The 23,131-nt window shown below is 41.0% G+C and overlaps 1 protein-coding gene across 1 annotated transcript in view; it reads right to left on the bottom strand.

Moving 5' to 3' along the window:
* Nucleotides 1–5,033: 5,033 nt before the first annotated feature.
* Nucleotides 5,034–23,131, bottom strand: part of HNRNPLL (heterogeneous nuclear ribonucleoprotein L like) — a 28,874-nt gene continuing 10,776 nt past the window's right edge. Inside the window, exons 3-13 of the mRNA XM_082480538.1 lie at nucleotides 22,830–23,067; nucleotides 18,779–18,864; nucleotides 15,681–15,777; nucleotides 15,520–15,592; nucleotides 11,429–11,500; nucleotides 9,510–9,727; nucleotides 9,226–9,347; nucleotides 8,612–8,813; nucleotides 7,548–7,605; nucleotides 7,339–7,437; nucleotides 5,034–5,796 (exon numbers count right to left, since the gene is read on the bottom strand). Coding sequence (XP_082336664.1) covers nucleotides 5,741–5,796; nucleotides 7,339–7,437; nucleotides 7,548–7,605; nucleotides 8,612–8,813; nucleotides 9,226–9,347; nucleotides 9,510–9,727; nucleotides 11,429–11,500; nucleotides 15,520–15,592; nucleotides 15,681–15,777; nucleotides 18,779–18,864; nucleotides 22,830–23,067 — 1,321 coding nt within the window. The 3' untranslated portion in view covers nucleotides 5,034–5,740. The remainder of the gene's footprint in view (nucleotides 5,797–7,338; nucleotides 7,438–7,547; nucleotides 7,606–8,611; nucleotides 8,814–9,225; nucleotides 9,348–9,509; nucleotides 9,728–11,428; nucleotides 11,501–15,519; nucleotides 15,593–15,680; nucleotides 15,778–18,778; nucleotides 18,865–22,829; nucleotides 23,068–23,131) is intronic.

Consider the following 23,131-nt stretch of genomic DNA (forward strand, 5'->3'; position numbering starts at 1 on the left):
TTAGATGACAGAGAAAGCATCAAGCTGACAAGTTGTGCTTCCTGAAATATCCCAAGTCTGCTGTATTAACAGCCTAAGCGACAGAAAATTCAGGAGGGGAGAGCTTTTGTAAGCAACTAGTAACTCCTGGGGGCTTATTTAACTACTACCCACTTAAATTTGAGTGGAGCACAACCACCTGCAGTTTCATTTCCTCACTAGCTTGAAGAAGGATGAGATCCCAAATGTAAAGAAGAAAAGGCAGCAAGAGAACAACAAACAAAGCAGTAACGGCTTATATAAAATTGAATAATTACAGCCTGTATTCTGCAGCAACTGCCAACCTCGGCCCTCCCTGTGCTACAAGTGTTGTGCTCTGAATACTGCTATGCTGCCCTTGCCAGGACTAATTAGTACTCCTGGATCCCGGATGCTTTGGAAAAAAGGGTTAATTCTCTTGCCTTTTTAATAGCTGCCGGCTCCCTGGCACAGTCCTGCAGGAGTACTCGTTCCCTCGCGTGAAGGCCCCCTCAGTCTGCAGCTGCTCCGTGAACACCAGAGGAGGCAAAAGTGAAATAAGTCATGCCAGAACTGAAGACCTCGCAAGCAGCAGCTGCGGCAGTCAAGAGGAAGAGCAGCGAATCTGTCTGAATGAATGCGTGGCCCTGGCCCAGGGAGCGGGCTGCGAAAGGCCAGAAGAGGGAAGCTTGGCACAGGACAGACACCAACGCTTTCTGTACGCAAGAAAAGGGACTGAGGTTATTTCCTTTAGAGGGACACAGCCAAAGCTCAGCACAAGTAATCTGGCTGCATTAGGTTCCTCCACATCCTGTGGGAATGATGATCCGTGGAGAAAGAAATCTATTTTTAACCTGGAAAGAGTATTACACATTAGAGACTTAATGGAACACAAATATTTTGTTCTTAATGGAACACAAATATTTTGTTCTTTTAACTCAGTACAACTGTTGAGAAACAGGAGCTCTTCACCCTTTATCAAATCAGATGCTTTAGCAGTAGAACTTGGGGGCCCCATCATACCAAACCCCGAACAGGTATTTGTTTCGTCTTATTCTCATCCCAGACTATGCCCCCGCCGGTTTTCGTCAGGAACCCGGATGGCATGCCGGAGACATCACAATATCACGCGCACACATCTCATCACCCCTCTTCACAAATGTCAATTTTAATGGAGCAACTGTGAAGATCCTGTCTTACTGCTCACTTAGCATGCATAAGGTTTAACGGGTGAGGGGAAAAAAAGAAAAAAAGGAAATCCCTTGTTTTACAGACGAAGAATGATGCCAAGTATTTCTCCATTCAGCCATTCCAGTCCAGTCCCAGACCATTCCTTAGGGAAGCAAAGGTAGGCTGGGAAGAGCCTAGATTAATTTAAAACGTGTGGTCTTAGCAATTAAGAACAAAAATAGCACAGGCTAGAAGAAATGAAGGAAGTGAAAGACACCTCACTTCTAAGATAGGGTGGCCTTAGGTGAGATCCCGCCTACGAGACCACTCCATCCAGCTGCAGTTTCATGTCCAGCTCTTGCCCTTGGTAGCCCCGATCCGGGAGAGAACTGCACTCTAGTGAACTCCGCTCACCCCTTGCTCCTTACCGTCATCCTTCCATGTGTCTTGCGGCACCGCTTGTCCCTTGCTTAGGCAGGATTCTCCATTCGCTCCTGAATTTCACAACGAAGCAGGTCACACACCACACTGCTCTCACGCTGTTATTCAGTGAGGCCTTTTTCCACCGCTCTTGGAGCGACACAACCCACGACGTAGGACAGCGCCCCACCAACACCCGGGGAACGCTCTGTGGAGCGCCAGACTGCTTTTCCCTTTCGTTGGGACTGTTGGTACCAGGGGGGCCAAAAATCAACAAAGTTTGTTTCCTTAAAGCTGACAGAGTTTTTGCCGCGTCCTCAGAGGGCACAATCAGCTCTTCCATGACAAGACGCCAGAGCATTGCTTGGTCACGGCATCAAACATGCCGCCTGCCACAGGCCACCACGGCAAGGCCGGTTTTACAGCAGGACTCTGAAGTTACCTTTTATACACCAGATGGGCGAAGCCGGGAGGCTCTCAACCACAGCGCCCGGCTCAAGGTCAAAATCAGAATGATGGTATTCTGTGCTTTCAGAACTCTTTGCAGGAAGCTGAGTCCGTAACTAGCGTTTTATTTTCCCCATGCCTTCTTGCACACTATTTCTGGCCAAAGCCCCACCAGTGCAAACGAGATTGTTTTTGAGATTGTTACCACCTGTGCAATTGCCAGAAGAGAATAAACCAATAGACAGAAAAACCTGGAACGGCTCAAAAACCTACTAGTAGCTGCAGATGTTGAATACACAATGTACTTTCCAAAGAGGACACACAAAAAAAAAAATCCCCAAGAGGTTTAAACACATCCCAGAAGTGAAAAAAATAAAAATTTGAGCGTGTTCGTGTTTCCAGACTTTGACTCATTATTTGACAGAAGAGACACTGTCTCCTGCTAAGCCACCATAATATCCAAACAAGTTCAAGCGCCGTTCACAAGAAAACACACAGCAGGAAAAGGAGCAAGTTGCATTTAATTACAACAAAGGGTTTCCGCTAGTTACAAGCCAGCTTACCCCAACCATCATCCCTTACTAAAAGACAGACTTAGCGACACCACGTTAAGTTGTATCATTCCTTTCACAAAGCAGGACACCCAAGCGCTTCCTGAATGGCTTTCTTTTAAATCTTTTCCTCCTATCACCCTTAGCGATACACTCTATCTTGCTGTGGTGGTATAGGAAGTCAAAAAGCATCTATTCCCTCCTCTTGCATATAAGGAAAAATAAATATAAACAAGGATTAGAGCATCATGAGAGAAGACAAACAAATCTCCACCTCAATATATCATTTACCTCCAATCAAAAGTGATCAATTAGAAAAAAATTAATTTAAAACAACCAAACAAACAGTAGAACAGACACAAAGATATTACAGTGTGAACGCCAGCTGCTTACAAGCAGGGAATGTGCATAGACATCTTCACTATTTTGCTTGTATGGCTTATGCAAGAAAGACAGAAGAAAAATAAAAATAATAATTAAAAAAATGCATTGAGAGACCTTAACGGTTTCATTTGAATATAACGAGTATAGTAATACTGCTGCCAAATTATAGACGAACTTCACTCCCCTTGGAGAAACTGGCTCTTCACCGGCCCCTGCCCTGGTTTTGCTCTGTTCTAAAGAGGTAAACAGACCTCATTAGCGGAAGGAGGAGACAACCTCATTCCTCCCTGAGGACAGGCATCCATCCTCGCAGGCCCAAGAGAAGACGCCGTTTTCTTTTTACAGCAAAACACCAACAAGGAATCTTTCCTGTTCTCAACTTTTGCACAAATAAGAATTATTTTGAGGAGAAAGAAGCTCAAACAGTTTCTCAGTCTCCTCTCTTTTCTTCCCCACGTGGCACAGGCGACTCGTTTTGCATTTGGGACTTCCAGTTGGTACCAAGCCCTCCCAGATACACCTGGAACTAGTCTGTCCTCTGAGCTGAGGAGCCACAGGACAGATGCCTTCCACCTGCACACCTTAGGCACTGAATGCTGTGATCCACTGAGGACGCTGAAACATTAAAGTGCTTTCTGTTTTTTTCTTCTTTGTAGAACCTGAATGCTTTAAGGGTCACTCATCCTACATCCCAAACCGGACCAACAGATAACACACTGTTTTTTAACGCTCAACTACAAACAACTTGACTTCTGAAACTACATTAACACAAACAGCAATGCAAGTTATGACAGCAGAAATGGGTCTCCACAGAACATGTAAGTTGATGGAAGAGAACCGAATGATGGGGAGAGACTTTTTACAGTTAAAACGCTAGGCAGCACAGGGCATTTCACTAGCGCCCAGCATTTCTCTTGGCAAGTAGCAAGATATGGCACATAGCCTTCTATGCTGGCTCTAAGGAAGCCATTTCTGCGGGGGGGAAAAAGCACCGAGGCTGAAAGAATATTAGCAGGGACCCTAAAATGCAAGTCAGTTTGCCACCTACCAGCCCAGAGGCGAGTATTACTCCAAACCCTGTGCAGAAAGAGCTGCCGAAGAGCTGCTGTCCTTCCGTTCCCAGCTCAGACGTATTAAAAGCTCAACTTGGCTACCTGAAACACTCATTACCTGAAGCATGAGCAAAAATGGAGGTAGACAGGGCAAAAATGAATCGCTACGGATGAGAAAACCTGAAGGACAGCTGACTCATTTTGTACAGTAAGGCGTATTTGCCTCGAAATGAAGAATGGGGAAAATCCAGGCTGTAAAGACACACGCAATGCCCCCGGTCTGTAAACATACCGCAACGTAACCTCTCGAGGACAAGCACAAACGATCTTGCGGAAAGGATGGATATGGATAAAATCCGTACAGACAAAGAACTTGTATGATAAAACATAAAATACTGGATAAAATAACTTATCTCTGAATAAGCAGAACTAAAAGAAGCTCTAACCACTGTGCTGCAGATTCAGAAGGGGGAACAAACTCAGAGCCTGGGACAGCAGCTCCCAGACTTCCCTGCTTGGATTCCCACTTCTGGGGGTTTAGCCCAAGAAAGACAACTCCGGTTCTAGAAGGGAGAACAGAGGTTTCAAAGGACTGGGACAAACCAAATCACGTCCTCCAAAGGGAAAGATTTCCCGCCTCGTTAATTTCACAACATGTCATTAGTTACATTCTCTGAATCCCACCTAGATCACCCGGGTTTTAAGTCAGAAGCTAGACAAGTCTATTCACCCCAGGAACTCTTCCACAGCCATAACAGAAGTATAAGATAAATCAGATAAAAGAAAACACTGATTTAACTGTCCAGCTACGAGAGCATATGGTGGGGCTTGCTTTTTGTTTAAACTGTTTTTACCACCTTGGTTTCTATTGCGATCAATCTTCTTGCATATCCAACTTTTTTACCATTTAGTGTGTCATATTAAAAAAAAAAAAAAAAAGGTCAAGAGGATATGCTAAACACCAAAGCTTTGTTCAAATTATGGAAAGTGAGGATGAACACATTGATACAGGCTTGCAATTTTAATTTTTAAAAGGCCCCTATGGTGGGACTAGCTATAGATGGCATCATGCTAATGCAAATGGAAAATAGTTGTTAAAAAAAAAACCCAAAACCACTTTAAGTAAGTATGAATTCACACCATACACATGTACATACTTAATAATTTTCTACGTTAGCTTTGTCTGAACTATAAATCAAATCTATACTACTAAAAATTCAGTCTGTGCAACATTAACCTGATTAAAGCATTTTATAAATACAAGCTTTTTAGTATTGCGATGTACTTCACTACTTAACATACTGAAAGAGCAAGTTCTACATTTAAAATTCTGATGTTCTGTCAATTAAGACTACAAATGGAAAAATACTTGCTAATCTTTTACCATTATTGAAAATGCAAATATATTTCATTTTTGGAAGAAAACAATCTTGTTTATAACTACTGGTGCTTCTTTCGACATTGGAAGATACTACACTAATAAAATACAAACTTTGTAGCAAGCTTACAACAGGTACTTGTCCGAGGCAAAAGGAAAAAAAAAAAACTGTTTTGTATTTATGAAGGAACATCCGTTTATTATAAAACAAGATAAAAGATATTAGAATTAAGTTGAAACAAGGCAACATTAGAACAACCACTTGAGAGCTTCGTGAACGATGTGTAGTTTGGAACTTGCAAACCAAGGTGAAAGTAGCTCTTAACATGCTGTCCTCTTCTCTATAAATGGGACGAAGTAGAGAAGCAAAGCTTCAAGGTATAAGGGTTGGAGCCATCTGTCAGGAGACAACATATAACATACTCAGGTGTTTTACTGAGCAGAGCTCTCCTGCCAGTCAAGAATCACATCGCATAATCTCCCAAGTTGACCAGTTCTGTAGATTTAAGGCTCGCGCCTCCCCGCCTAACCCCGCCGGCGGCCTGCAGACACCAGATGACCTGCAAGGCGGCGTCATTGATACTCTACCAGTGGTTTTTTTAGACATGAACACAAAGCGATGGAGCTGGTCACAAGGGAACGTAGACAGCATTCCAAACGTACTATACACAAGAACAAGAACGGCTTTACCATTATCGCTGCCCCACTTCCGGCTGAACTATTTACAGAAGTAGTATTTAACAGGCAATTTCAAAGACAAAAGGCGTAGATATTTAAGGAAGTCAAGACTTAAAATGCGGAAAGGCTGCCCGGACCCACGGATGGCAGCACACCTGTGCCTCTCGGGTAACAGAAGATCCATCCTGCCGGTTCAGCCAGCCTCAGGCAATCTTACTACAGCAAGTCTTAACCCGCAGGTCTTGTTCTCAAATACTGGCTGTTCCTGTGATGGCTGTATTTGATTATACATTAGTGTTTGCCTTTTTCATGTTGAAAGCGTAAGTTCTTCTGCTGTTACCACCTCTCCAAATGGAGATAGATCTGCAACTGTGAACAGTGTGCTATCAATAATACCTTAAAAAAAACATTCTGCCCCTGAAGTAATCTCAGTCCGTTACTGAGAAGGCGGACCAAAGCGGGGGGTGCAGGGGTGGGAAACATTTCAACTGTTACCACTTGACAGGGAGACCAATTCAGAATAGTTCGGAGAAGGTAGTTTAAAGTAGTATTAGCCACTGGCCTGGAATCAAAGTTATGTCTGCGGACACCTGGAAAAATTGCATTTAATCCAGTAAATGGATTCTTAATTGTCCAATATGTACTTGTTTACCAGGTGAACTCTCCTTCCATTCTTACTAGTTTGGAGCTAAATTCAGTTTGGCGTCGCTATCTCCGATTTGAAAGAGAACCCACTACAGGAGCACTTAATTCAGAGCAGTGAGCCGTGTAACTTAAAGAACCTTCTGTCCAAAGATCTCGCTGATTTCTCTGCATTTGTTGTGAAAGACATAAAAAGCTTCCGTAAGACATTATCCTTAGGTTTGATTTTGGTGACAGGGGATTTTAGTGCTTTTCCTGCCTGCCTTCTTTCTATCCCAAATGAGTTTCTGCCCCCATCTTTCCATAACTTCAAATCGCGGAGCATATTTTGAGTTCTAAAGGTTGACTCAAAAACTAAGAAGAAAGAGCGCCATTTAGATAGAAACTAATGGAACCTAAACTAGAGATTAAATACTGTAGTACATATAGTATTTGTACACTGTTAATAGTAAAGTATATGTGTATATATATAAAATACAGCATATATACATATAAGAACGATGCAGTTTTTAGCTGCAGACTGAGCTGCCGAAACCTCACCTTTTACAAAGGCAGCATCAACATGAAAGAAAACAAGAAAAAAAAAAAAACAGCAGTAAGATCAGTAAAATTGACTTACTTGGGACTCTTATCTGGTAGTGATTAAGTACAGTGAGAGCTTCCACTGCATCTGTCTTACATTCCCATTCCAAGAGACCAGACAGTGTTTTGGCAGAAGCTGTCAAAATAAAAAAGGGAAGGAGGAGATCAATAACAGCTCCTGACAGTCTATGTTCTCACCAAAACTGGAATTCAAGTAACTCCCCAAACAGGCCAAAGTTTACTTACGTTTTGGATCAAACACTTTGTACTTAATAAAGCTGAGAACTTCGTGATCCTCACATAACTGTCACAAAAATAAAACAAGAGGTAAAACTACAGTAAAAATGCACATAAACACATTAGTAAAAATTCCAAGTTCCTGGAAGAGACACACAAAAAGGAAAATACTGACTCTTTAAGAGAGCTTACAAGAATTTATAGCAAATTATTACTCTAAAAATATGCTTAGAATGGTAACTCTTTGGAATGCCATTCTGTAGTATGCAAAACAAGGCTCCTATATCTGTGCCGTCCCGTGATAAATACGATTTTATAGGCACATAAATTGTTAGAGTACCAATATCACTACTATCTCAAGCAACATACTTAAATAAAAGCAAGTTCTTTTGGACATTCCCGCTTCAAAAGAGTAGCGCAGAAGTTGTACGTACAAGCACACAGCTCATGAACCAGAGTTAACCTTCAGGCAGAGTTTGAAAAAAAAAAAAAACCAAACAACCAAAAAACAAAAAACAACCACAAAACCCAAAAACCTTTTATTTAACTGAAAAAGAATTTGAACTGTCATCGGTTTTACCACTGCCTCCACTTGAGATGCCCAGTATCGCATGTTTTAAGCACCCAGAGTTCATTTAGGACTCAACTGTGCAAACTGTTCCAGGTGCACGCTGCTCCTCGTTCCAAAACATCCTACCAGTCATTAGAGTAACCATCTCAGGGAGTCAGTAAGTGAATTGCAGTCCTAACTCTCCCTGTATTTGGCTTTGTGTAAGTCTTCACTTCCTCCACAAAAAAAAACCCAAACCCAACACATTAAGCTCCTCAACTTTATTTCCAAGATCTTGTTTCTCACTTTAAAAAAAAAAAAAAGAAAAAAGAAGACAGAGAATAATGCCAGAATTGTGAAAATACAGCAGCTTCTATATAGAGAGGCTCCAAACCTATTTTAGAAACCAGTTCTCTTCCAGTCGCTCTGCTGTAACTATCCCAGTTATTTCTTTTTAAAAGTAGCACAGTGAAAAGGATAGAGCCCCAAAGCTCTGCACGTCACAGTCATTTCAGCTGCCTACCTTTACAAATGTTTCCTCAGTTACACACAGGGGAACATTATAATAATGCAGCACACAAGAGGGTGGTTGGATGATGTTCTTAGATGCTTGGCCCGCACTGGTGAAGCGATTATTCTTACTCATTGCAAAATCCTTGTAACTACTCGTGCCATCCTCCAGTTCAAATATCTGGCTTGGAACTACTGAATGCTGCTTGGAAACACTGGGATTTAAGGATATACATATAAAGTTTCTTAAATAATTACGACTTGCATACTTTGCACACAGATTACTGATCTAACCAGAACAGAGCTGACATTTCTTTACAACAATTTGAAATAGAAGGAGAACAAATGGGTTGGGTTTGGCACCTTCTTAAAAAAAAAAAAAATAGAAAGGATGGATAAGACACGTTAGGGAATACAGTTTATTAACAGCCATTCCATGGAATGCCCACATGCTTTATTAATATAAATAAAATAATCCTAAATAAAATTATAAATAGTAATAAATAATAATTGCAAATTGGAAATCGTTAACTCCAGCAATGATAACAGAACAATGGGATATTTTCTGTTTGCAAACTCCCTCCATCTGCACACTGGTAGACTATTAATCTGATAAAACATATTTACCAGACATTAAGTCTCTTTCCAAATAACTTGACATTGTTGAGATGCGTGACAGCTCTTTCCACAGCGTACTCATCACCCATTTCCACCAGTGCCGTGCCTGGAATAGTCTTCATAAATTTCACCTAAGATAGATAAAGGAAAACATGAAATTGCAACAAAGAGCCCAACCAAGAGTTTTACAAGTTATTAGGAAATATTTTTAGACCCTCTCAGGCAGTTTTTTTTCCCCAAAAGAATTAAAATGACTATAGTGGTTTCCGAGTTTCTAACAAATTATGCCTCACCTTCTCAATGTTTCCATACAAGCAGAAGAGGTTGAAGACCCTTGAACAGTTCATCTTTAGCTGGTGCAACCCACTAACCATGACAACTGACCCAGAAGGATTTCCACCGTGCATGTAAGAAGAGGATGCCTGGGGCAACGGATAAGCAACAAGTTCTGGAGTGTCCCGAGATCCCATTCGGTACCGGCTCGGCAGGGGCAACAATGGACCGTGGGACCCTAAGGAGATGAAAGACCATGCTTTCATACTGTTTGAAACAAGTTTCACTACTTTACTTTTACTACATGCATTAAAGCCCACATACGTAGTGTGTATTTAAAGGGGAGGGGGAACATTACAGCAGTTTCCATTAATTCTTTTTCCAATTAAAAAAAAAAAAAAACTAAAACCAAACAAAACCAAACCAAACGCCCCCAAAAAATCTACCAATAAAATCTCTTCTATTCCCTTTAATGTCCCAAGTCTCGTCTCACATTACCAGACAAGAAGGAAGGAGCTGTTTGATGGTATTGTTTTTATACACAAGAGAAGAAAGGTATTTCAGCAATTAAAAAAAAAAAATAGTATCTTCCCTGCCCCCTACAAAATATTTGAACATAAGTCTATCAGAAATATTTTAAAATCGGCCTTCAGCAACATTGCCGTGCCCACTTAGAGATATAGGACACCAAGAAATTACAAAGTAGGAAAACAAAAACAAAGCAGAAGAGGCCAGGAGAGGAGATGACACAGCTCTTTTCCAGAGACAAGAGATTAAGTCAGAATACCGTCTTTCTACAAACAGCTCGTTTGGAAGAAACAGGAATACTTAAACCCCTGCATCAATGCAAAATGAAGCTGTCCTATTTCCCACTACAGGTAAAGTGATAAGTCTCATTGAAATAAACAATTTCTTTCCTTTTTTTTTTTTTTAAAATTAAGAGACATTACTAGTATGCAATACTTCCATTTATAGAAAACATCAATATTACAGACCAAGGAGAGGATCCCTGTTCTTCTGAGAAAAAAATAACATGAAATTCACATTAGCCAAGTAGAAAAAAGGAACCTTTTGTCCTTTTCCAACCCCCAGCAAAAAGCAGTAATGAGAGGGAGACAGCGGTATAGGAGGAGACAGCCAACACTACTTAAGGTGGAAGCATGTATCAGAAGAATGAAAAAAGAACATCAGTGAATACAAGGCAGAACTTGGAAATTCGGGAGATTTGAAGAACCTTTGGAAAGAGCAGGTAGAAGGTCAACCTACATTGTAAAATGTTGTAAATACATCTGCAAAGAAAGAGGCAAGACAAATCCCATTGCATCTGGCAGTTAAGAGAGTAAATAACTAGAAAAGTCACGTCTAACTGGGGACATTGGTTTCTCAACCCCGAAGTCTTGGTCCAACACGTAAAAGCAACAGCAGAACCTTTGTTTACAGATAGCACTGGTAACAACTGCAGCACTTCACAGCACGAAATGCAAACCATCATCCTTATACAGTCACATAGCTATACCTTTTCAGGATTGCCTAAATTAGAAGACACACAAAGCCCCAATTCACAGCTCTGCATGCAAGAACATCAAAGAGCTCTATGCTGCATCAAACCATTAATCAAGCCATGTTGCCATTTTCTAGAAGAAAACCGCTTTTCCAGTACAGAGGTCGTTTTCCATCCATTGGCAGGGTGATGGCAACTGAAAGAAACACCCTACCACGGAATAAATTTGTAGAGCCGGATGCTCTCCATGAAAGGAAGAGGTACGGCCATAAATGCACAGATTTCGGTGAATCGCTAGCATTTTCAGAACGAGGACTGACAGCACCGCACGCGCAGCGGCACAATAGTGAACTACTCATGCTGTAGATATTTAGGATATTTAGAATTCCACATAACATATAAAGAAATCACAACCACCTGTCATCCTACGTTACTTACCGTAACCATCATGTCTAAACGATGATGGGTGCTCTCCCAAAATAGCTTGCCTCTGGCGGCCCTTCCCTCTGTCTAACATGCGGGAAGGGAAAGAAAACAGTTTAGTATGCACACCTACGCACCTGGTTTCTTCAGTTAAGACACAAAGCTTCTCATTAAGAAGCGAAAAAGTAATTTGAGTCCTTGTTAATTTTATAAACGATTTCTCATTCATTATACGTCTAAAACCACAAGCTGTAGTAGCCCTGGGACACCAAAATTAAGAGACTGCCATCTGTATCACAAATTGCACTTAAGTTGATTGGGGGCAGTGGCCAATGAGGAGATGCAGACATTTAAAGTTTATGGAAATACCCAATAGTTTTCCTAAACAGACACCACACATTAGCATAGATAACACCATACAGCAGGATTTACCTATGTGTCTCTTAAAACAAATTTGAAATGCAGTACTTTTGAAAGACAGTACCTGAATCATAATATTAGCTTCAACAGCAACACATTTTCAAAGTGGGCTTCTTTCAAGAAGTTTCAGCATAAGCCAACAACAACCTGTATTACATGGTTTCATAATCAGTAAACAGAGAGCATTACATATGCGTACACATATATTTACAGAACACCTACTGATTTATGGGCGTGCTGAAAGGACTGTACATTATTGCATTATCAGCAGCACATAACAGTTCAACTGAAGAAAACCGTCACTGAATAATGCACTAAAACAACGGTCAATCCTTTAAGAAAACCCAGTTTTCTAGGAAATAAAGTTAAGCAAGGGGTCTACATTACTGGCAGAAGGCAGTGCGTCACAGCCAAAGCTGTATTTTTCTAATCAGGTCCACGCTGCCTGACAAAGGAAATCTAAACTCGCAGATTTCTTTGCGGTAAACGACGATTGGTTTCTCACAATCAAAAAAGCCACATTGAACTGACGGGGCAAGACATTTAGCAGTTTACAGCAGTTCCCAGGGAATTTAAGTACGACGGCTGAAAATGGCGACTCCGGCCCGATGCAGCTGGAGGTATTGCCCCTGAAAAACGGGGACTGGTCGCGTTAGACAGCACAACAGTGGGAAATGAAAAAACAAGTGCCCTTTCTGCTCAGGATTTTGAGGACAGGTTCCAAGCCAGGTATTCACTTTGGCAATAAAGCCTAAAGAGAGAATAGTGCTGAATGACTTCAAATGTAGAGATGAAAGATTACTCTTGTCTAGCTTTTCCATTCCCTTTTTCACGGGAACAGTTCTGGTCTTTGGCTTGAGAGAGCAAACGGGCAGTCCTAGCAAGTAGTTTGAGCATTTAGACTGTATGAAGTAATCACCTTTCAGAAAAATCAAGTTTATCATTGCAGTCTGTGGAGCTAAATCCTTTCAAACTGCACCCAGTAAGATAGTAAAGGACCATAATCTTCAAATAAAGAATTCTGGAAGAACAGGTTGACAAATATTTCCTTCTCATGATGGTGTAAGTCCACTGCTCTCTCCTTGCCCCGTACTTGTTCCTTGAACAAAGTCCCTCAATTGTGCCAGCACACGCGCTTCTGCCACCAGGCACTGAAACAGGAGAACTGGTCTGTGTTAAAAATCATTCCCAACAGAAAGATTCTTTATGATCTAGTTTAAGTTTGGCGTTTGTTTTGTTTTTTTTTCTTTTGTTTTTAAATCAGGTCCTGGAGGCATGGTGTACACTGGTATTACGACCAAAAGAAATGCTCCAAAGTACAATTTGAACTCTGTGGCTAAAAGCAAGTAGAATACTGTAAGTCAGGTGTTTTTTTCAGTTCAATTTGATGCAATACGAGTTCACAGCAGCAGGCACTTGTTAGGAAGTTTACTTAAGTGCAGAAATACTCTGGGGAAGTCTGCAATTTGTTACTATAAAGAACTAAAACCAGTTCTTAAAACACCCCACACCAAAAATCCCCAAAACATTAGCCAAACGCATTTCCTTCCTAAGATTTGGGGGGGGCGGGGGGGGGATGTGAAATTCTGAACGGACACATCAGCATGCCTGTCCTCAGAATGAAATTCCTTTGGGCTAAGATCTTGTTTGCTGCAGTCAGCTCCCTACAGTTCGGTTCACATTACGTTCAAAAGCCAAACAATGTTACTGCACGGGTAAGGTGAAGCATAAATATGAAAACTCTCTTTTGCTCCAAAAAAAAAATTTTTTTTAAATTTAAAAAAGTCCCGGATTACTTTATGGGCAAAATTGCTCTAGATGCCTGCTTTCTCAAGCACATTTCAGCGTTCATTCAACAATTTATATTCTCATTTTCTAGATAAATGGATGTGCACCACAAGAAATGAAAAATCATGCTATGTACAATACATTGTTATATCGTATATGGCATGATATATAGATATATCTAATACAAGTCTCGTTTTCCTCTTACGTGTAGTACAGTGACGTATAGAATATAGAGACAGGCTGTCAAAATAACAAAAGGAAAACAAAAGAGAGAGCTCTTGAGAAAGAGCAAGCTGTACCTATCCTAAGTTTTTCATTTTCCACTGTTTTCTCCAGCTGGGGGAACATTTCGTTCATACAGCCGTATCTACCCGTAGACCAATTACATAATGTAATTAGATGCACAACATTACAAGTCCGCCTCCAAACACCACAATGACCAAAAGATACGAGGGTCACGTTAATCCTTTCGATTTTTTAAATTCAAACCCTCAGGGTTTTTTTCTTGCCCTTGCGTTTCTTCAGAATCCCTTTTTGTACTCAGGAATTTGAGAAAAGAACCAAATTTGAATCCTGATTCAAATAGTCATATTCCACCAGCTACAACCAATACTGTAGCTCCCTTGTTAACTTTTTACAAGAACTTCATTTTGAAAATTCAAGCCCTAAGTTTTTAGTTGTACAACAGTTTTACAAGCCCAGCGCCCCTGCAGAATTACTCTGAAAGCGCGTATCACCTGAGACGGCCAAAGCCCTGGTTCTCATATACCCTTTGATACGTAGATACTCTACCTTGGACACATCGTCTTCACTTTTCTAACTTTACATTGCACACATGATTGTACATAATTACTGAACACTGCACTCAATAGTTACAGATAGATATATATTTTAAAACAAACACTTCACAGGAGTTAGGCTACACAGCAGTTTGTCTTTACATATCAAGTCATAGTTTCCACTGACAAGAGTTAAGCTCTGGCAATTTTTACAGCTGAGTACTTAAGAGACAGTACGCCTGTACCAATTATGAATCTCCCTATTTTAGTACTTAAATATAATTGAGGGGGCCTATCTGGTATCGCACTACTCCGTTCCAACTCTCTACAGATAAGGATTAAATTTTCCTACTACAATATTTACACTGTTAAGACTGAATGCAACTCTCACATACAGCACGTAATAAAAAGGTTACAACGTCAGTGATATCAACAAGAGATTAATTTTGGAGGTTCTCAATTTTTCAGTTGTAATTTTAAGGGAAATAAGACCAGCATACATACAAACTCGAAGAGAAAGGGTACAGTCTATCGTGTTATTCATCCCATACAAATCTGAAGTACTGAAAGTGTCCTCCTTTACAAACTTGTGGTGGTGGTGCATGCAGTATGCAGACAAGGTGAATTGCAAGTCTGAGTTTTTTCAGAGGGTTTTTGTTTGTTTGTTTGTTTGGTTTTTTTTTTTTTTGCTGATGCCGATGTGGTGCATGATGAAGTGTAGAGTCAGCCTGCTGAAGTCCTCTATCCTTCTTAATGCCTCGTCCAACATAGGGGAAAAAAAAGAGTCCTTTCGAAGGAGAAGCAGTGTGCAAGTTTGTAGTTTGTAAGGAATAGTCTGTACCAGGTTTCCTCTCCTCCAAAGGGAGAGTGCTGCTTGGAGAAATGCAAGTCCTTGAGAACTGCGGAGGTGCTTGCAGGTGTGGGCTCCTTGTTGAACTAAGTGGCTCAAGCACACGGCAGGAGGGGGCACTAGGGCTCAGGGTTAATTTCCTGGCTTGGGAACAGCCTTCAGCAGCACTGGCTTGCTTTGGAATGACTACTGCCATACAGCCTGACCACGTGTAAAGGATTGTCATTAGTACAGTCAAACATCTACAGCGATAACGTAGGAAAACCTACCTCGTCGGCCCAGATACGGTTTAGTGTAGTCCCAACTATCGTTGTCGTTTCTAATGACATTAAGTCGAGTTGGCTGTTCGAACAAAGTAAAAGTGAAAAAGGTTAACTCTTGATTATGTACATTTTTCTAGTAAAATTAAAAGAGAAGGTCCAAGCATTACCCTTGCATATTCAATTTTTAGTGTGCAGCATCCTGCGTAGATATCTGCTCCATTGAGCGCAGCCTTCGCCTTCTGGGCGCAAAACACCGATTCAAACATAAACATCGCGTTAAGGATTTTTTCCCCCAGGTGTCTCATTCACGTCCCTTTCTTCTGATACGGCTTTATTTTTGTAGCCTGCACATATTTCGCTATTGTATACTGTCCCGGTTTGAGGTAAAACGGGACCAATTTTGTTCAGTGACTTTACTTCCCAGCTGGGCCTCTTCTAACTACTGACAGTAACGGCACATTGCGCAGACAGTGTTCACTCCCCAGGCGATAAGGCCGACGCTTATAGCTGATGCCTGGGCGTGGGATGCAGAGAGGCTCCTGCTTGTACTCATTGCTATAACCCCCACGGCCAGCCGACTTTGTTACTCGCCCCCTTGGAGGGTCGGAAGCGGAAGAGCGTAGAGGGGTCCCACCTGCAGGGAGGAGCGGACAGGACAGGTGACCCAAACCTGACCAACGGGGTATTCCATCCCATCTGCCTCATGCTCAGTGTAAAAGCTGAGGGATCAAAGGGTCAGCGCTCTTCCTTCAATGGCCGATGTCTGAGGAGGACTCTGTCTGTTCGTCTGCCTGTGATCCCCATCCTGAATGCAGATCTGGAATCCAGTTCCCGTCCCTCACTGAGTCCAGCCTGGGACTGCCCCAGTGCCAGCCGGTGTTGTGACTGTCATCTCGGGAGCTTGATAGGGTTTTGTATATATTTCATTATTTCCTTTTATTTTAATATTTCGTTAAAGTAGTTTAGTTCCTTCTAAACTCTTAAGTCTCCTTTTCCCTCCTCTGCCTCTCTCTTTGAAGAGGGGGAGAGGGGAGCATCTGTCGGTCCCATCTGGGGTCCCCCCAAATCCCCAGTAGCTGATTCAGCCTAAACCACAACAATATCTTACAAGAACTCCATGCAGACTTTATATTAAAGTTACCAACAAGTGTATATGGGTTCAACTTATGTTAAGTATCTGTCTTTGAGATGTAGGCAGCACATGATGAGACCATTCATAAATGAGTAAAGTCTTCAATGCAGATTATATTGATACAAGTTTTGGTTTTGCTCTGAACTTACGCTGTTTGGAAGGGGATATTCTGGTGGATTTCGTAATTTTCATCAGAGGACGCAGAAAGTTACCAGCAAGCCTAGAGAATGTTTGAAAGGAAATTTTGAAGGGAAAGTTGAAGCTGCACCATTTGGGAAGGGAAGAGAGCTGGGGGGCAAGAAGGCGCGACTTAACACAATCCTCCTCACAGCTGGCATTAGCTAGAGACTTGTGGGTCAGGAGAACGTGAACCCGGGAGGGACTTTACAGCAAAAAGAACTAAGAAAGAGTATGCCTTTTTTAGCTGGTTAGCCAAATAAAACCACTGAACTGAGAGAGATACTTTGAATGAACAAATAATCCACCATCAAAAAATAAAACAAGCAGATGCTTTAAATCCACGGCTGAAGGCAGATGTGTGTACCAGGCTCCAACATGTGGGTTAGTTCCTATCCTCTACATACTCCAAGCTTAGTTCTACGACTGTCAGAAAAATATACCCAAGCCTTGGCACACGGCAATCCGTGATCTCACACATCCTCAATAACAGATGGCATCAGAAAGCCTGAACCTTGCAGCGGACCAGACATCTTGCGCCACCCTTTGATATAATTCAGTGAAATTTTGGAAGTAGTCTACTGAGAGCATATCCCTCGTGTTTACCACATTCCTGCAGCCCAACTTCTTCCAAGGTGATGTAGGTTCGCTGTGGAACTGAAGAGTGAGAAAAGTTAAGCTTCCCAGACCGCTAAGAAATTGTCTGACATTGGCCAGAACTGTGGGAGCACATCTGCAAAAGTAAGGGGTGCCGCAATCAGCACTGAAATTTGAGTAAATTTTTGAACTTTTCAGACAAGGCTTGCCTTGAAGCTTGCTTCCCCCCCCAACCTCTTTACCTACGCTGCTGCATTACTTTGCTCACATTTGTGAGTTTTCTTTCAATTGCCCGTTGCTTTTGTTTTTAATAAAAGGCATGTTGCAGAATTTCACTCAAAGAATGGAAGTATGGTAGTTTCAGAGCACGTGCAGGATCCTCCCCACAACTTCCCTAATCTTTCACAAGATGCAGAATAACCTCCAACTGCGCAAGTCATCTGATCCAGATAACACCGCTTATCACAAACTCGACACACTATCATAGAAAGTCAAACCACTGTCTGCTAGAAGACACACAGATAAACAGCAACTAGTCTGGAAGTTAAGGTAGTCCTTTTTGCCTGGCAAATCATCCGTGCAGCCACCGGTTAAGTCATATGTTACAGAAGCGTCCCACTAATAACGCCTGCCACATCGGTAGCATCTGAAATCACGTCAGATTCTCTGAGATTTTGGTACAATTTTGTCCAGATAACAGCCCATAAATGGAGGATAATCAGTCTCTAGGAAGAGGGCTATCAGAGTTTTATAAACTATGGTGTAATCGTATCAGACTTTGGACTTTGCAAACCGCAGTAACACATTAACAACTCTGAACACTCATCCCATGTACCACTTAACGCGACAAATACAGTAAACAGTAGGATAACAGCGCAGGGAATTTCCTCAAGACATAATAAATAGGTCAAGAGGCCTAAGTTGGTCTTGTGCTTTACAAAAGTCAGAATATTAAGACAAGCAGTATATATTAGAACTATTTTAGAAGAGGCTGAAGAAGTAGAAGTGCACCTCTGCAATTCCTTACCCATTTCTTGAGTATCACTACAGGCAAAAGCCATGAATCTCTTGTGCATAATGCATTGTCAAATCTATGTCTGCAATTATTAGCCTTAGGCCCACCTATAAACACGGTCACCAAGACCATTATTGACCATGTCATCTTCCTATAAAGATGAAACATTTAAGTGCTATTTTGTCTTAAAGACAGAGAAATTACCATGCCTTAGACAGAAACTAAAATATAATTTGGTCTCAAAATTACACAGTATTTTTCTGACATTCTCATGTTAAATCCCATCCGCAGTCAAAAGCCTACAGCAAAAAAAAAAAAGAAAGAATCACATGCAAAAAGGATATTCAACCATAGCTTGTATTCCATTTCTCTTGAATATAACAATGCGCTGAACTTTTCCAACAGGGTTGCACACAGTGTACAAGACATCCTAAGGAAGAAGAAGAAAAAAATATTTTAGTCAGATGTGAAATTTCCAAGGTTTTAGGTCCACAGAACATTTTCTCGCATTGGCATTTCAATGCCAAAGAGCAAAGGCTTGTTAGCTTGTCATTTATAATCTTCCCTACACAATTCATACATTCATGATTAGCATTTTTATGAATTAATATAGTGCAGGCAGTCAAATCTGAAAAACGGGAAAAAACTTCTGTAAGAAGTATCCTTGCAAACATTAGTTTAACAAGTACCGTCAACTGCGTCAGAACCCAGTAACTGCATCCACGAGAGAGACAAAGCGACACTGTAGTTATAGCACATTTCATTTCATAAGACTGTAGCAGCTGAGGCTTTTTTTAATTGATCACGTTCATTTTCAGAAGACTAAGCAGGGATAGTCCATGATGTAAGCTTAGGTAGCTTATCAAAAGCAGAATTTCAATCGTATTCACCTGAATCAAAGACACTGCAAGTGGTCGCTGTGCTTCTCCACTTAAGGCAGAGAAACTGCTGACAGGAAACACTGGATTCATACAAACTCACTGTTAACGCTCTGTTTCCCCAGCATTTGTCTATATCACAAGGAACCGGTGAAATTCAAGACCACCTTCAGTCTTGCAAGGGAACCAAGCAGCAAGGAGAAAAGCTCGCCTTGCCGCGCGTCAGGCCAGGCTTGCGATGTGGTGCTAGGAGCACCTCAAACAACAGTCGATTACGCGGTAACAATTCAGACATCGTGCTACCAGAAACTAGCCTCCAGCGTGGAGCTGGCCAAGGAAAATAAGTTTATTTTGGAGTGATTATACACCCATACTCTGAATTCCGAAGACTCAGGCTTGAGAACCTGAACAAACAAGAACTGTGATTTCTCGATTCACCTGTTAGATCAGGTTCAAACAGCTGAAAGCACAAAAGCTTTACCAGACAGACAGTTCTACCACAATCTGGTTTTCCCTTCCTTTCTTTATATCTAAACCAAATACTTCCAAAATGCTTATTCTAAGATCTTGGTGTACATCCTCAGCTTTATTTGGGGGACAAGAGGAAGAAGGGGGAAAGGAAGCAAGTACAGTATTTATTATTATGTTCTGCAGAACAGCGGACCAATTGGGAGGCAAAGGGGCGGGGGGTATGCTGGATCCAGATCCAACAAGAAACTAGAAAAAGAGGATGTCTTATTGCTGGCTGCAGCTGAAGTGGTGTGGCTTATATAAAGTATCATAAGCTCATATATTAATATATAAGCTCATATATTAAAACGGGCAGATTACCACTAAAAAAAAAAAACCACACCAAAACACAAATGAAAAAAAAAAATCCCAACAAACCAAAACCATTGTCCATGCTCAGGGGCCTTGCTCCAGCCACTCCAGTGAGTGTTTTGCATAGCTAAAGGTAGCAAGCAGAGGAGACTGTCAACCTTCAGACTTTCAGGAGATGGACAGATATTTTTAGAAAGGATTCAAGCAGCATGAACTCCTAAAAAATAAGATTTAGGTGATCATCTATAGGTATACTTTCTACACACACCCAATAGCACAAACAGCTGCCCTGCATCTCCTCTTGTTGGGACAAAAGAATCCTGAAAACTCTCCAGCTCCAGATAACATGAATTTTCAGGCATATGACTGACTTTCACAATTTGTCTCTCACAAGATTTCTTCACAGCCACTTAATTAAAAAAAAAAAAATAGTTGTCCGTCAAAATGTAAGCTCTACTCAATGCCATCAGTGTCATCAGCCAGCAGGCACAGACACAGCTCAATTTTTTTCTTTTTTTTTTTTAATTCAGCTACTTTAGATTACCAAATCGATCAAGTGATTCACAAGATACAGTAACATGGGAAATTTTAAATAAAAAAACCTAACACTAGCACTATATACATACTAGAATATCATTAAAAAAGGAGGTACAGCAGCCTAACCACAGAAGAAGCTGATAGTTAAGTTTGAACCATTTCAGTTGCCAAGGCATACCGCACCTTCCTTGCGCATGTACAGAAGGTTTAGGTGTAAGCAAGAACTAAGAGGGAGAGCTGAACAGCCAGGAAGGCCTGCAGCAGCAGGGGTCACTTGGAGAAGGTCTGTTTGAACAGACAAATGTGTCTCTTCTTTCAGACAAATCCCTGACAAAGTTCCCCCCTGCAGAGAAGAAAACAGGGAAACAGAACTTCAAAGACCTATGTATGACACTTCAGGCAAAACTCTTTCAAAACACCGACTCCCCCATCCCAAAAATGGAAGTCTCTAAAAAAATTCTGCTGAGAAAGCAGCAGGTCACAGTTGTAACGGAGGGAATAAGCCACAGCAAAATTTTAGAACAATTCAGCTTCTTCCACAAGATGCCCTTGAGCAGACCAATTTCTCCACAAATACTGTATCTTGTTTTGAAAGAGAAGCTTTTAAGAGCTATGGAACAGTTTATTGCACCATTCAGACCTGCCACTTAAAACTGGTTGCAATTTTTCTATTTCATCGAACTGCAGTTCAAATTTAAGGAGAGAAAAATGAAGAGGAAGAGGTGGTGTTGGGCTTTGTGGTTTTGTTTTTTTTGGGGGGGGGTGGGGTTGTTTTTTTAATAATGCAGACATTGGTATACTCTAGACAAACCGTTGGGGGCAGAGGGAAAGAAGTGATGGGTGGATTGTTGTCAAAAAAGGAGCTGCTACGCTAGAGGCTTCATCCTTAGAACTTCCATGAACCTCTCCTAGCCCAGAACAATGCTTCTGCTCCCAGTTTTCTCAAGCGTCTACGTTCATCTCAGCTGCTTATGCAAGCCCAATTTAAAACGCATGAATGAAAAGTACTGTCCAAAATTTGTATTATAGTCACATGCAAAGCATGTGCATTTTAATTTAGTGAGTGGGTTTCTTCGCACAGCTCAAAGCGGGTATCTATTCAAACACTGATGAAAAAGCAACTCATACTTTGCCATGTTTTTCTACAAAGAAAACTGATAGGAGAAAGAAAATTCATCACCCACTAATGAATCGACAGGCAAAAACCTGTTGATATTCACCATACAGTGAAGTAAAAAGCATGATATGGAACTGACTGCTTTAAGTAATTTCAGGAACACTAACTATCAATCAGTTTGCTAACATAACATACAGCTCACTAAACTAAACTTAATACTTAGATTAAGTTATATGGTTCCGCACAACCCAAACGCTTTGATTGATCCATGCTATCCTAGATATTTTTCCGTAAGAATAAGTAACTTATGCTTGTATCACAGCGTTAGAAGTCTTTTTACAAGACTTTTTAAAATTTTCCTGAAATATTTCTGTGCAAGTCAATGTGTACTATGAAATCTCTCTGAAAAATACATGCATTCTTAAATACTAGCAAAAAATATCCGTCTCGTTAAAAAACCACACGCGCGCCATAAATAGACGGCAACAAATTAGGATGCAACTGTATATATGGTACGACCTGAAATACTGAAAAGTAAAATGGATCAGCCCAAATAAAAGTGAGGAAGATTCCATCAAACCGGAGTGATCATCAACAGATGAAGGTTTCAACTCTCCACAAAGGAAATACATAAGAACGAAGGACTGCAATAAAAGAACCCCTCTGACTGGAAAAATTACTTGTTATTTAAACACTCAGCCAGAAAGACCGAAACATTCCTGATGTTGTGGCAACACATTTGGAAATATTTCAGAAGCATGTAGAAACTTAAACATTTCAAAATCCCGACCGCTGAAGTGTTCAAATGTATTGCAAAATATCTGTATGATGAGACTGAGTCATCTCAAAAACCCTTTTATTCAGAACATTTATGTTACTTACGTGAAGATGGTGTAAAGCTTTGGTAGGTGAATTTAATTCCCGACTCAAATTCGCAGCGTACAATTTTAACAAACAGTACACAACGGAAGTAATGTAACACAGATTGCTACTCCCTGCCTTTTATTATTTTAATTAAAAATAAAAAAGGAAGAAACATACCACTGTAATTGGGTAGAGAGGATTCTGAATTGACAAGAGGAGAACTTTATTTCCACCAGATGGGTCATCAGTGTTCCCCGGCCGAGTAATCCTCTTACTCGTCGAGTAGTTGAAAAAGGCTTGCTGTCCAGCAATGTATACAGGCTCATCTGCTGCAAACGTTACGCATTTCTTCGCGCTTTCTACATTTTCAAACTCCACCAGAGCCTGGCGCTTAAATGGCATCATCATGACATAGCTGGCGAGAGAAACATTACAGTAAGTTTTCCTATCCAAAGTCCCGTAACTGCCACATACGATAG

Source organism: Vanellus vanellus, assembly GCF_965231255.1.
Source record: "Vanellus vanellus genome assembly, chromosome: 3".
NCBI classification, from domain to species: Eukaryota; Metazoa; Chordata; class Aves; order Charadriiformes; family Charadriidae; genus Vanellus; species Vanellus vanellus.